This window comes from Protopterus annectens, chromosome 17.part0, assembly GCF_019279795.1.
Source record: "Protopterus annectens isolate FY-2018-M chromosome 17.part0, PAN1.0, whole genome shotgun sequence".
Classification (NCBI taxonomy): domain Eukaryota; kingdom Metazoa; phylum Chordata; order Ceratodontiformes; family Protopteridae; genus Protopterus; species Protopterus annectens.
In genome coordinates, this window is record NC_056751.1 from 577,632,835 (window position 1) to 577,647,855 (window position 15,021).

Sequence of the window (15,021 nt, forward strand, 5' to 3'; positions counted from 1 at the left end):
ATGATTACCTTGGGTGGCCCTCATGGAAGGATGTTCCAGAGCACTGCAGAACCGAACGATATTCTATTCCTGGATAAGATATCCAATTTGCAATGAGAAATAAAAGTATGAGCATTAGACTAAGTGACAGCTGCACAAATGTCATCATTGGAAGCTCTAGCCCAAAAAGCAGCTCATGTAGCCATTGACCTGGTCGAATGAGCTTTTGGATGTCGTGATAAAGTTAGGCCTCTCAAGGAATAAACATAGGAAATATAATCTGTTATCCATTTATCTAGATTAGTTTTTGAAACTGCTTTTCACATCTTGTTATTGGAAAAGGAGACAAACAATTGATCAGTTGCCTATGGACGTCTAAGAGTTGAAGGGTATATTCTCCTTTATTGTCAAAATTTGTAAAGAAAACTGGTAGGTCGATGACTTGACTGATGTTTGATTCAGAGGCCACTTTTGGTAGAAAGGAAGGACTATTGCATAGGGTAACTCCTTCCTTATGAAAAATTAAATACAATGTTTTCACAGATAGTGCCTGGAGTTCTGATATTCGTCTTGATGAATTGATAGCCACAAAAAAAAAAAAGTTTTCCAAGATAGAAATTTTAAAATCTATTTTAGCCGAAGGCTCAAACTGTGGGTGTACTAAAGCCTGTAATATCAAAGTTAGATCCTGAGGTGGAGTGGGATCTCGAATTGGAGGTCTAAGCAAAAGTGTAACTTTTAGCAAGGTTTTACATAACTTAGTTGAGGCTAAAGGAGAAGCATTATCTCCAATGTGGTAGTTGGAGATGGATGCCAGCTGCACTTTAATGTTGGAGAAACTTGGCCTGGTTTGAAAAAATACAGGCAAGGAAAATTAAAATAACCGGAAGTAGAGAAGTGAAAGGATCTAAGTCCCTCTGACAAGTCCATGAAGAAAATCTTTTCCATTTGCTTTTATAAATCTTCCTGGTTGAAGGTTTGTGGGACGAGAAAAGAATATGATGAACTGGGGAGGACAGCCTAGAATATCTAGCCATCATTGGAATTGGAGAAACCATGCAGCCAATTTGAGGCTCGTAATGTCCGAAAGAATCATACCTGTGGGGTGTGACAGAAGATCTAGAGTGTGATCCAGTGTCCAAGGTGGACATACTAGGTGAGACCATAAAAAAGGGAAAACAAATCTGCCAAGGCCAGTAGGGGGCAATGAGGATTACTTTGCTCTTCAACCAATGAATTTTCTGAAGAAACCTGAATATTAGAGGCAGGGGAAGATATGCATAAAGAAGACCAGAGGGCCAAACGTGGACTAGAGCATCTCTCGGTGGCTGTCCCTGAGGGGGAATTAGGGCAAAGAACTGCCACATTTGTTGTTGAGGGAAGAGGTGAATAGGTCACAGCACTGTTGACCTCAATTTGAGGAAGATCATATTTGCCACTGACTGACTAAGAGACTACTCGTGAGGGATCAGGACAGTTCTGCTGAGCTTGTCCACTAATCTGTTGCATTTCTCTGGTATATGCATCACTACCAGAAAGCAGTTGGAGGAGATTTCCCATTGCCAAACCTCATTGCTTCTCAGCACAGGGGATATGATCTGGTTCACCCTGTTTACTGATGCACCAGACTACCGATATGTTGTCTGTCTGAATAGCAATAGTTCCTAGTGGAAGACAGCTCTGAAGGGCCTGCAACACTAGAAGCACTGCTCTCATCTCTAGAGCATTTATATGCAAATTGGCCTATTCTTGGGACCACGTACATTGAATTTTCCATCCCAAGTAATGCCCCCTGCCCCAACTGGGAGGCATCCATGGTCAACGTGTAGTTCGTTGGAGAAAGGATAAATGGGCATCCATGAGAAATCTCTTTGGAGTGTATCCACCACGAAAGAGATTTTCTGCAAATTTGAGATGGATGTCCTAGAAATTATCAATGGAAAGACCATTGCACTGCTAGGGTCCACTGAAGAATTCTCATATGGAGACAAGCAGTGGATATTAAAGTTATTGCAGCAGCCATCGAACCTAGGGCTTTGAATACTATTCTTGCTGGGGGAAAAGGATGAAAAAGAACCTGACTGACATGCAATGTCAAAGAAAGAATTCTGTTTTGAGTCAGAAGAGCTAGGCAATTGACTGTATCTAGACGAACCCCTATAAACTCCAAGACCTGAAATGGTAGAGGTTATGGCTTTAACAGATTTATCATAATCCCCAGAGACTGAGATAAATCAAGTAGTTAATCTCTGGCCTTTTCCAGAAGATGACCAGTCAGAGTGGTAAAGAGGCAGTTGTCTAAATAAGGAAACACTCTGAATCCACGCAGTCATAGATGAGCTGCTATCACTTGCATGCATTTGGTGAACACCCTGGGGTCTGTGCTGAGACCAAAGGGCAGGGCTCTGACTTGGTAATGACTGGCTCCCAACCAGAAGCATAGATATCTTTGAGAGTGACTGTTCATTTTGATCTGATACTACGTCTTGAAGATCTGGAGAGCACAAGCAGTCATCCTTCTGAAGGAGTGGTAGAATGGCCAGAACCATGACCATCCAGAATTTGGAATTCTTTGAAAACTGGTTTAGATAATGGAGATCCAGAATGGGTCTCAGGTCTCCTGTTTTATTTGACACTAAAAGAATCTTCAGTAAATTCCGAATCCTCTTGCGATGTAGGGGCACCTCTTGGATGACTCTTTTGTCCAGGATCTTTTGAATCCCTAGAGCTGCTAACTCTCTCTGACTGAGTGGAACATCAGGGAGACGATTTCTTTTCCTTTGGGTAACTTATAAAAAGGGAATGAAATATTCTCTGGATATGATACTTTGAACCCATAAATCGTTTGTGATGGCTATACAGGCTTTTGGGTTCGTGGGCAAGCACCTCCTGACAGCCTCCAGAGAGGGAAGGTCAGGTAACCTTTCAGGAGTGCAGAAATGATCTCTCCAAGAAGGAATCTCAAGACCCCTGGCTCTGAACACCCCCTCTGCCACAAGGGTGGCACCTCTCATTATAGTTATTTCCCCCTCTGCCTCTAGGAGAAAATTATCTGCATGGATCTAGGAAAGGTCCTTAAGATTTACAGAACAATGTATTTTTACCACCACACCTCATTGATTCCTGGAAAAGGGTCTGTGTGGGGTAGAAAAGCAGATTACCACAGCAGATAAGGTCTTTACATCCTTCTCATTGTGGGAGAGTGTCTCTTTAACTGTTAGCCCAAACAAGGAAGATCCATCAAAGGGGGCATTGATGAATGATGCCTTAATGGGTTCTATGAAATCACACAACAGCATCCAGGCATGTCTCCTAATGGTTATCCCTGAACCAGCGGCCCATAAGGAACCTTCAGCTGTATGCGAGATTAACCTAATGAATGCATTAGTAATGGACTGTAGGGCACCCAGTTGTGGACATGGATCCAGGGGTAGAGTTAGCAAGTTCCTTGACTATGTCCCTCTGTAACCTATTAAACTGCACCAAATAATTCAGTGACTGTAAAGCACATGTTGCTGATGCATGCACTCACTTCACAAACCTGTCCAATGCCCTAGACTCCCTGTTAGGGGGATGAACAGAGGGGCTCTGTTCAGCCAACTCCTTAGTGGTTGCTGCAACAATAATGGCATCTACCGGAATACCCTTTGTCCAGTGTTGCCTGTCTGAAGGAGCACTCAAAATTTTGTCCAGGCATTTGGGGGTCAGTTCTATGAAGTCTGTTTTTTCCATGCTCTGCAGGAGACAAGATCTATTAGCTCATCTGCAGATAAGGTAACCCAAGATGTAGAAGGTCCAAACTCAAAGGCTTCTGAGAACACTAATTCTCCTGTGAAGGAGTTTGGGAAAACAAACCACCTTTCTGGTGAAAGATCTCTAAGATGTCTCCAAATGAGTCATCCTCAAGAGGAGATCTGGAGGACCTACCACTTCATCAAAATCGGTGTCTTCTGTGATGGATTCCTATGAGGAATCCAAGTTCCTCCTCTTGCACATGCTCTTCCAAGGGACCTCCTCAGAGGGATATTCCAGGGAGGTGTCAGGAGAGATTGGAAGTTCCCTGGTCTGAACTGCTTGGAAGCTCATCTGGGCTGGCTGTCCCTGAGGTGTAGGATGAGAAGACTCAGACACAGGATCCAAAGAGGGAATAGGGCATGGATCCAAAGAAGGGAGAGTCGACACCATTCTGGGATGTGAGAATACCCTCTCCACCCCCTTGAATACACAGGGATCAGAAGAAGCCCAGGACAATCTGTCTGAAGCCAAGGCTCTCGGAGCAGACAGTACCCTGGCTTTACCAACCATCTACTTTGAGGGGGGAGTCAGAGCCGAGCTATCCAGTGCTGAAGCTCTGACAGGAAGCAATTGCTCTGAAAACTTCTGAGTCAAAGTCAACCCCTCAGATTTGATGCCGATGCTTTGACTCCGAGAGCAATCATGCTCTAACAGGGTCAGAACTGATCAGATCAGAGAAGTCACTGGTGCAGAAGATAAAATAACCTTCAGATCCGACAGTTCGGCTCTCAGGGTTCTCAGATACAAGGACTCTGAAGCAGACAGTCAGATCAGAGAAGGAGCAAGAACAGGTTGGAAAGAAGGTTGAAGACTCACAGATCTCATGGAAGACTAAGTTGGCAGGACCCTCATATGGATCTGTGTTCTGAGGAATTTTCTCATCATCCTATCCACCTCTGACTCAGAAAGACTCCGAGAAGACTTAAGGGAAGAGGACATAGAAGGTGGCATTGACAACTTCTTGGGGGTCTCTTATCAAAAAGAAGACCTTAATCTCTGGGATACTGGCTCTGGAGAAAACCTAGGAGCATGAGGCCTAGGAGATGTGACTACAGTTGGTGTCAAATCCACAAACTTCAGATCTCAGATCTTAGAAGTCTTCTTAGGAGGCTCTGAAGAAGGTGTGGAATGAGAAGACTGAGCAGGTGAATGTTTATGGTGCTCCCTGGGCTCCTTTGATTTTTGAAAGGGGGCTTGAGCCCCTGAAGAAGAAGTATCTGCAGAAGAAGCTGAAGCCGGAAGGAAGCCTATTAAAATTAACTTATTTCTCCTGTCACTTATCATGCTAGCTTTAAAGGCCACACTGATAGAACAACAGATGTCCAAATCTGCTCAGCCCAAACAATAAGCACACTCCCTATGGGCATCAAAATTGGGATCTTATACCCACAGGAAGTGCATTTCTTAAACCCAGTTGGCTTATCAGCCATAATGAAAAAAAACAAGCCAAATGAGTAGAGAAAATAACATTTTCTTCTTTTTTTTATAGAAAGCAGGAAAGGAAAGATAAACACTACCTACCTACAACGGTATAGCAAGTCATTACCTACAGGTAACAGAAAAAAATGGACAACCAACGGTGTTAGTACAGGATTACCAAAAAAACCTCGTAAGTAAAGATTGTTGAGGGTAAGGGAAATAGTCTTAGTATACTAAGGAAAAGCAAATTATAAAGAAATATAGGAGAAAAATATTAAGCTATTCACTCACTAAAATGTACAAGGAGCTTGAGCAATCGCAATCCATACTGATCTTTAACAGCAGCAAAAGAGATCTGAAGTAACACAGTGATCAGGGGCATTATGGGTAAGGAAGAAGCTCAAAAGTCAGATCCTAGAATCTATAGAAAGGGGCTGAATCGGACTGGAGGATTGGATACGAACCCATTCATTGAGGAATGAATGAAAATTACATCAGATCACTACTGTTTCTCTTAACTAACTAGAGGTTCTAAGCATTGCTCTCAGCTCTCCCCAATTTTGTCTGCCTCATATTTTTAACCGTCCCACATATTTTTTTTTCTTCTGGTAAATCACTGAGGCTTGCAGTCAGTCTATAATGCTAAACATTAAAGTTTCATACTTATTGTTCAGAAAATGCATGCTGATGCAAAACTTGTTGTTTAATTAACTTTTTAAGTGGTGCATGGTAAAACACAAAAACTACCCTTGATTTTTCATCTTTGTCCCCCATTTATTTTTAGCTTTGTCCTGACTGCTTAACCAAAAAAGTTGAGAATTATTATGGTCCTAAGAGCACCTCTAACATCCTAGACTCAAGTCTGAAACACTTCCTAATCCTCCCATATATCTAAATAATATCACCTAATTTAATGTATTCAAAGAATGGTCTAATACCAAATATACAAGACAGAATTCTAAATAAAAACAATGCAACAGTAAAGCAATGTCATCCACCCCAAATTCCTGTCAAAACACAGAAGTTCTTGCCCTACTAAATTCAAATGAGAACTTCAAATTAACAGATAACTTAATTCCATCAACCAAATCACCAATGACTGAAAACAACATAAAACAGCAAAAACGAAGATACAGTTTTGTGAATGAGTTATAGGAAAACTTGACAGAGGTTTATCAGGAGTTATTGTAAACCTGAATTTCACCAAAGTACTGAACTTAGCCCCACACAGGTTGCTGCTAGGGAAAGCTGTTGGTGTTGGGCTTAAGACTAAGACCGAAGATCTACATTGTTGCACAGCTGAAGAGTAGGACACATAGAGCTATGGGAAGAGGACCATTAGTGTCAAAATAAGGACTGCAACAAGTGGAATGGTGCAGGGGTCTGTTCTGGGTCCAGTAATCTTACTGTGTTTGTTTCAGAAATACCTGTATAGAACAGGATGAACCTCTTCACTGACAATACAAAGACAATTGCAGCAATGAAGAATAAAGAGAACAGACTAAGGAAGGATTTGGAAGGTCTGATAGAGTGAGCAGAAAGGTAGCTGCTAATATTAATGTAGACAAATGCAAAGTAATAGACCTGGGCTTCAACAAGCCTGCTTTGAAGTATCAGATGGGGTTAGTGGGACTGGTTGCAAATAAACAGGAAAGGTATCTCAGAGTATTGACTGCACTTGGACTGGAACACCTCCACTAAAGTGAGAGGGCTTTTTGTGACTGCATACTGAATCCTGGGTAAGGCCCAGGAAAGTAGACTCCAGAAGCAAAGAGGAAATGTTCCTGCTCTATCAGGCTATGGTCAGGTCACAGCCTGAGTAATATGACTGTGTCGGGTTCTGACTTGAGGCCATACCAAGAGAGGGATGTTGGACTGCTAGAAGAAGTCCACAGCAGACCATCAGAAGGGTATATGGAGTGCAGAAAAAGGATATGGCCAGATACTTCTCAATACATACCAAAAGAGAAAGGAGAAACATAATATAGGTGCATAAAATCATGTCAGGGGAGATGTGAAATGGTCTTCTTTAATAGGTTCACAGGTAGGTACTAAGCTATTAGCCCTGGGGCCTATACAAGCCCAGCCAAAAAGGTACCCTGGCTTTTGCCACCCAAGAAAATTATTTTCCTGTGCCACTGTTGGGCAGAGCCACAGAGGTGATCCCTGGGGTGAATTTCCTATTTCCCATCTAATCATCAAGATTTTTCTTGAAGAGTGCTAATGAAGAGCTTTGTTTGATATAGATAGGTAGTTTATTCCAGAGTATGGGAAGTCTCTGGGACAGGAATCTATCCCTCCGGCATGTTCTGTTTATTGTGGTGACAAGGTTTAGGTCTCTAGAGCGTGTAGCTCAGAGGGATTGGGATTTCTTTAAGTGAAGCATGTCCAACAGCTCTGGGTTTGACATAGCTTTGTATGTTAGGCAGAGATCACCTCCGAATAGGCGATATGCGATGGAGTAAAGCTGGAGTTTTTTGAGACGGTCTGCGTACGGCATCTGTTTAAGGCCGATAATCCTCTTTGTGAGGTATTTCTGTGGTCTTTCCAGTTGTTGTAAATGTCTTGTGAGGTACATACCAAAAGGGGCGTTGTACTCTATAATGGGTCTAATGAGTGATGAGTAGAGGGGAACAATGACCTCTTTTTTTCTGGATGAGAAAGCTTTTGTGATGAGGTGTGCCACGTAGAAGGATTTCCTGACTACTGTGGCGATGTGATTATCAACGGAGAGACTACTGTCCACCTATGTCCCAAGGTCTCTTATCAGACTTTTGGTGTTATGTATACTACCGCCTATGTTGTAGTTCATGGGTACAGAGTTTTTACCAAAGGGGATGACAATGCACTTTTTGGCATTGAGCTTGAGGCCATGGCTTTGGCACCAGGCATCTGTCTCAGTGAGGCCCTTTTGTAGGATGTCCACATCATTAGGAGTTTCATTTATGGCTCCTAGTTTGCAGTCATCTGCGAACTTCATTAGCCAAATACCTTCTGTGTTAGCCTGTACTTCAGAGAAGTAGATACCAAACAGGAGAGGACCCAGGACTGAACCCTGTGGGTACTCCACTTGTCACTGGTCTGAAGTCGGATTTGGAGTCTGCTACTTTCACAGTGTGGGTTCTCTCAGTGAGCCAGTTGGCAACCCATCTTGTGCACAGGGATTTATACCTAGTTTAGTGAGTTTATCTGTAATTCCAGAGTGGGGGATGGTGTTGAAAGCCTTGGCAAGATCTAGATAGGCTGAGTGAACCACCTTACCCTTGTCTACAGCTTTGGTGACTGCTTCAAGGAAGTCTATCAGGTTTAGGCGACATGATCTGCCTTTTACAAACCCAAACTGGGTGGGGTCCAGAGTTTGGAGATTACCAATGTCTTTGTTTATAAGTTCCATGATGATACGTTCCATAGCCTTGCAAACCAGGCTTATCAGGCTAATGGGGCGGTAGTTCCTGGGGTCCGTGGTGGCTCCCCCCCTTGTGGAGTGCACCATTCAGCAGGCACAAAGCCTGAGGTGAGGCTATGATTGAACATGGTACTTAGGTGGGGTGCCAGTTCATTCTGTAGTCCATGTAGAATGCAGCCTGGGATGTTGTCTGGTCCCATGGATGCTGTGTTCTTGACTTTGGAGAGTGTAGTTTTTACCTGTGCAGCCATGATTACAGAAACTTTGCATTCTTCCAATAGAGAGATGGGCTCTTTAGGGGGTGAGAGGGGGGTAAAGTTAGCCCTGAACCTATCTGCCAGGATAATTGGCTATATCAGTTGGGTCTGTATATTTAGTGCCATTGTGCTGTAACTCAGAGCAGATCTGAGTGTTGCTATTGAGATTCTTGACATAGCTATAGAATGCTTTGTGGCTGTCTTTAGAATCAGTGGTGATTTTGTTTTCATAACTAGCTTTGGAGGATTTTATCAGGGATCATAGCTTTTTACTGAGGCTGACCAGGGAGCTCCTCCACTCATGGGATTTTACTCTCTTTTGGAACAGTTTCTTCCTTCTGTTGTACAGTTTGTTTATGAAAGGGGACCACCAGATTAGCTTCATTTTTTTGGAGGATAGCATCTTGGTTTTCTTTGGGATAGCACAATCCATGCACTCATGTAAGCACTTATAAAGTGCAATTGTGTAGGATTCAGTAGTCATAACTGTTTTGTCCATCTGCATGGGTGTCATGAAGTTCACCACTTCTGTCTTAAGAAGCATGAAGCTGGCTTTGGAGAAATTTTTTACCATGGTTTCCTTAATGGGGGGTGGGGGCAGGATGTAGATATCTAGGGTAATTAACTTATGGTTGGATCGGACCAATGAGGCGTTGACTTCAGGTGTGGAACACCGGTCACTCATGTTGGTAATGACTAGCTCTAGGATATTGTTGCCCCTGGTGGGGGTGTGGATAAGTTGATCCAGGGCACTGGAGTTTCTGAATTCCAGAAAGCGTTGAGCGAAGGAGTTGGTACATGAGTGGTTAATAGAAAAAAAAAACAGAAGTGGAAATCAGGACACAAGCAACAGATTCTAGGAACCAAATACTCCCAGGAGCAATAATTTACTTCTTATTGAAGAACTTTATGGACTCATCAAACGGACTTGAAGTGGCAGTAGAGAAGGAATCCATGGAATGATTCCAAAAGGCATGGAATAGGTGAAGAAATGATAAGAGGAAGAGAAGGGCAGGGGAGGTAGAATGTTAAATTCAATTAAGTGGAAAATGACAGAGCTACTTGTCTCTTGTTGCAGTCAAACACATTCCTTCAGACCACTTTTAAAGTTCCTTGTTCTGCATTGTCATATGTCTGTTTATATTGTCTGCATGTGAAAAGATTATACTGAAGATTCTCAAGATATTTGTTGCATACTTACATGATATAGGTCAGTGGTTCATACAGCGAAATGTTATACAAACCTTTTGAACATTTGTAACGCTGTTATATTTTAGAATTCCAGTTCTGGATTTTACACAGAAGTCATATTTCAGCTTTAACTTTACCAGCACTATTACCCAACAAATAAATGTATGTATATGTACATTTGTGTGTGTGTGTGTGTGTGTGTGTGTGTGTGTGTGTGTGTGTGTGTGTGTGTGTGTGTGTGTGTGTGTGTGTGTGTGTTTAATAGTCTATTTAATAATAAATGCGTTTCCCTAAAATTATTTTCATCATTTACTCATTTCAGTGTACCCATTTGGGAATGTGCATATGTGTATGATCACATACACAAAAATTATTATTCACCTGTTAGATATCTGCTGTATAGATACAAAAAATGTTGAATAACATCGGTTTAGCAGAAAGGCTAAAATATCAGCATTCTCGAAAAGTCCTTTCCCACTACGGTAACTTCAGCAGAAAAGTAGCATTCTGCATTAATTTCCTGTTTTTTTTTCCTATACCATAATGAATGGTTAGCAACGAAAATAAAACTAAGTGAAATTGCATTTCAAGTGATCACTGCATCCAAACATGCATGTAATATTACTTAGTTAATCTCTATTTCTTTATATAGAATGAAAAGAACTAATTTTTCTTTGTCTTTTTCCCACAGAAGAGGAACGCCCCAAACCGAAGTAAGTTGCAGGCAGTTTTTTATTTTGTATAGCTTCTCTTATGAGAAGAATGTTTTGGTTGTTACAATATGTATCTTTAAGAAACTGTTACTGCAGTTTAAACAGAAATCAGCATTAGATGGTGAGCAGAGGTGTGGAATTGCTCTGTTTCTAAGACGAAAACAGTGTAGCAAACTATGCAACTTAACAGAAAGAAGTCATTTATTTTTTCCAGTTTGCTATTTTTCATTTGCTGTAAAATGTATATGCTGCAGCTACTTAATTTACATTATGTCTGGCTTCTTCTCAATAGCAGAGTTTCTCTGAAGTGATATTCATCCTTCATTCTATGCAGAATATATTTACTAAATAGAATCTGTGTTGTAAATTATATGTATGGTCACGCATATACCATGTAAAGAATTGTGCACAAATTCACTTTTAAGGGATTAACAGTTTGCCAACACAAGTGCACCAAATGACCAAGATTCAAACATATAAATGAAATTAAAAGGACATGAGTAAGCCAGCAAAGAAGAGAGCTGTACCCAGGGTGTTGTGTTTGTTGTAGCACTTGCTATCTAACTAAATTATAATGTACTAATTTTAATATATATATATATATATATATATATATATATATATATATATATATATGTGTGTGTGTGTGTGTGTGTGTGTATATATATATATATATATATATATATATATATATATATATATATATATATATATATATATATATATATATATACACACACACACACACACACACACACACACACACATATATATATATATATATATATATATATATATATATATATAGTAAAGATATACACAACAGAAAAAGCCCATCATATGCATAAATCAGAAATGTATATCTATGGCCTGGATGAACAACAGTTTTGAAGATAGTGTGCAGTTCCAAAACTCCTGACTGTAACCATGCTCTAAATATTTCTAAAACCCAGTTAAAATCCTGCTCTTTTAGCTGTTGATGATCAGCTAACTGGATATGTTGTAATGTGTGTGGATAACATATTTCATATGTCTATGTTTATTGGATATTGCAAACATTCAAGACAGGCCATTTTTATAAGCCCTGTCAATGTCAGAATGTGTTTCCATGGTTGTGAAACTGCTGCATTTGAGTCTGGATCTAGTTAATCAATGGATATGATGATTAGATAATTAACATCATAGATGGATCTACGGATAGCATTAACAATTAAGAAGTTAGAAAAAGTGGTCGATAGCAATAAAATATGAATATTTAGGAGATAAGCGTATCAAGGTGGGTTTACAGAAACTGAAAGAAGTTTGGATAAAGGACTGTAAGGAATAGAAAGATGACAACTTGGAACAAAAATGGCTGTTAAAGTATATCAGAGTACTAGGCCTACTTCATAATAATCAGTTCAGATCGCTTCATTGTTGGAATTTTATGCTTAGCAGATGGAAGGAAAGTAATTGCTATTGTAGATGTGAGGAGGAGGAAGAAGCAGGGGAGATGCAAATTGTGGGAGGCAGAGGGGTGCAGAGGTTAAATGGCTGTGGAATAAGGTTTTGAAGGTGTTTGCACAGATATACTATAGATGTTGTTCTGCTAGATGAGACTTTTTATGTGACTTTGAAGGAAGGGGGGGTTATACCTAATGTGACAGAGTAGAAATTGTTCCACTGGGATGGCGGATGAAGACCTTGACTTCAGAACACTGGAAGATAATGCTAGGAAATGATAAAGTTGAGGTTAACGCTATACAGCAGTTTATTAAACACTAGAGGTTTTACAAGGATGAAGAAAGACTAGCAACTGGGAAATGCATCAGTCTTGTGTAATGGGGAAAATGCCTTAGGTTGTTGTGGTGGAAGAAGAGAGGAGAGCTGCTGTGGTTAGAAAATAAATACGTAAATATTATTTCAAAATCTGTGCAACATATTTACATCACAGAGAGAATACAAGTTTTTTTACTTTGAAATACTGTGTCTCTGGAGGCTGGGTTTTATATTTTATATTTTATTTTATGAAGAGAAATATGTGCCTTAGTTTTGTTGTTTACTCATTTCAGTGTACCTGTTTGGGAATGTGCATTTGTGTATGATTATATAAAAATTAATAAAACCATTTTCATCTTCATCATCATCATCATCAACCCCCTTTTGTCTTATTTTCTACAAAGGATTGAGGTGTCTTGCCAACTATCGTCATCTTGATTCTATGCCACTCTCCTACCTTCTTCGACAGTCATGCCTGACTGCCACAGGTGTCCTCATTTCCTCTTGCCTTCTTCTTGTCCATCCTAAATCTTTCTCACCAGATTGTCTTCTGCTTTTCTTCACATGTGCTTGATCCACCATAATCTATTATCTTCGATTTTCTCTGCAATTGGAGCTACTTTGGCTTCTGCTCTGATTTCTTCATCTGTCCAAAAGTGTGCATCCTTCCACCCATCTCAGGCACTTCATCTGCATCACGTTTAGCTTCCTCAACTACTGTGCCTTTACTGCCCAGATTTCTGTACCATACAGTAGTACTGGTCACATGACTGTTTTGTACACCTTACTTTTCAGCATCTTTGGCATTCTTCTGTCATACACTATCTATGAGACTGTGTTTCAGTTGGATGGCCTGACATCCTCATTTAGACTTCCTTTCTCCTCACCAGCCCCTCCAAGATACCTGAAGCTGTTAACCTGTTCCACTATTTTCTCTTCTCATTTCTCCATTTCTTCTCATTTCCCCCATTTGCTGCCATTAAAAATCTCTTATCTGTACTCAGTTTCATCACCAGTGTGAGGGTCAACCAAGAGGGGACATTATTCATACAGCCATCAGGGGCAGTTCAAACATTTTTCTTTCTGTGCCCTTGTCCTTGCATGCAACTGGCCAAGCACAGGGGAGGGGACATACAATGGCCTGACTGTAGGAGCATCTCCTAACTTCCTGAAGGGTCATCTCTCCAATGGAAATGGGAAACTTTGTGTGCGTTTAATAGTGAGTATTGGAAATATATCAAACTATATCATAATTTTTTGGACGATATTTTTGTTATATGGGAAGGACCTGAAGAGGTTTTAGTCCACTTTATAGAATATTTGAACACCACTACAAACTTCTTAAAATTTACCCACAAATATGACAAGACTGGGATTGACTATTTGGACGTGAGAGTGGATAGAATTGAAGGACGGTTAAAATCTAGGATTCATAGAAAAAGTACATTTAGTAATTCTTACCTCCCTTACACCAGTGAGCACCCTTGGAAACAAAAGAGAAGCATTGTGAAAGGTCAGATGGTCAGGTAAGCTAGGATGACCTTGGAATGAACTGACTTCTTGGATGAAATCAAATTAATTTCTGAACTATTTAATTAAAGGGGGTACCCTGCCAGTTTAATTGAGGAGGTAGCTTTAGAATTCATTGAGGGGTGGGGTGTCAAATATGTGCCCTTACTAGGTGAAATTATACAAGCTGTTTGACACAATAGGGGTGATGATGAGCAACATTTCACAAGGGCTTTAGTGACTGAATACAACTACGCTTCACAAGGAATAAAGGATTTGGTTAAGAACAATTGGAAAATGTTAAAATTTAATAAAGACATTGCGCAAAAAATAGGTGAGAGTCCCAAATTTGTGTTTAAGACAGGTACAATTTTGAAAAAAGTTTTTGAAAGAAACAAGAATGAGACAAAACATCAGGGAGAGGTTGGAACTAGAAAATGTGGGAGATGTGGGTACTGCAAATATATTGTTGGTAAAGAACAGATAGTGTTGGACAATAATGTGAAGAGTGTAATACACTTTAGAAGGGGTAACTGTACGACCAAGGGTATAGTTTACTTGGCTTTATGTAAAGATTGCACTAGCTTTTATGTGGGGAAATCTAAAAGAGCATTGTGAAAGCGTATATACGAACATACTTATAGTATTAAGAAGAAGAACTTGAACAACGCTCTTTACAAACATCTTTCTTACACAGGATTTTTATTTCGGATCTTGGAGCAGGTCTGTATGGACCCTGGGGGGGGGTGAGTGGGAGAACTGGCTTAGTTGTAGGGAAACCCATTGGCAGGTGAAACTTAATTCTATGAACCCCCCAGGTCTGAATGACCATATTTCTATCAAGCCATATTTGATAAAGAAGGCCAGTAAGCTTTCAAGTAGGGACATCTTGTGATTATATGCTAATATTCAAGCAATGTTTTATGTTGTTTTTTAAGCTGTTTCATTGTTTTTGTAGGATTTTTCTTATACTGAGAGGAACAATGTGAATAGA

The 15,021-nt window shown here is 40.3% G+C and overlaps 1 protein-coding gene across 6 annotated transcripts in view; it reads left to right on the forward strand.

Annotated features, from left to right (window-relative positions):
- Positions 1-15,021, forward strand: part of TNNT1 (troponin T1, slow skeletal type) — a 392,580-nt gene that overhangs the window by 206,999 nt on the left and 170,560 nt on the right. For 5 of the 6 annotated variants that reach the window (XM_044059733.1, XM_044059735.1, XM_044059732.1 and 2 more), the window contains one exon: positions 10,739-10,760. In XM_044059733.1, coding sequence (XP_043915668.1) covers positions 10,739-10,760 — 22 coding nt within the window. Of the gene's footprint in view, positions 1-10,736; positions 10,761-15,021 lie in introns of all 6 variants that reach the window. The other variant, XM_044059737.1, reaches the window with a different exon arrangement.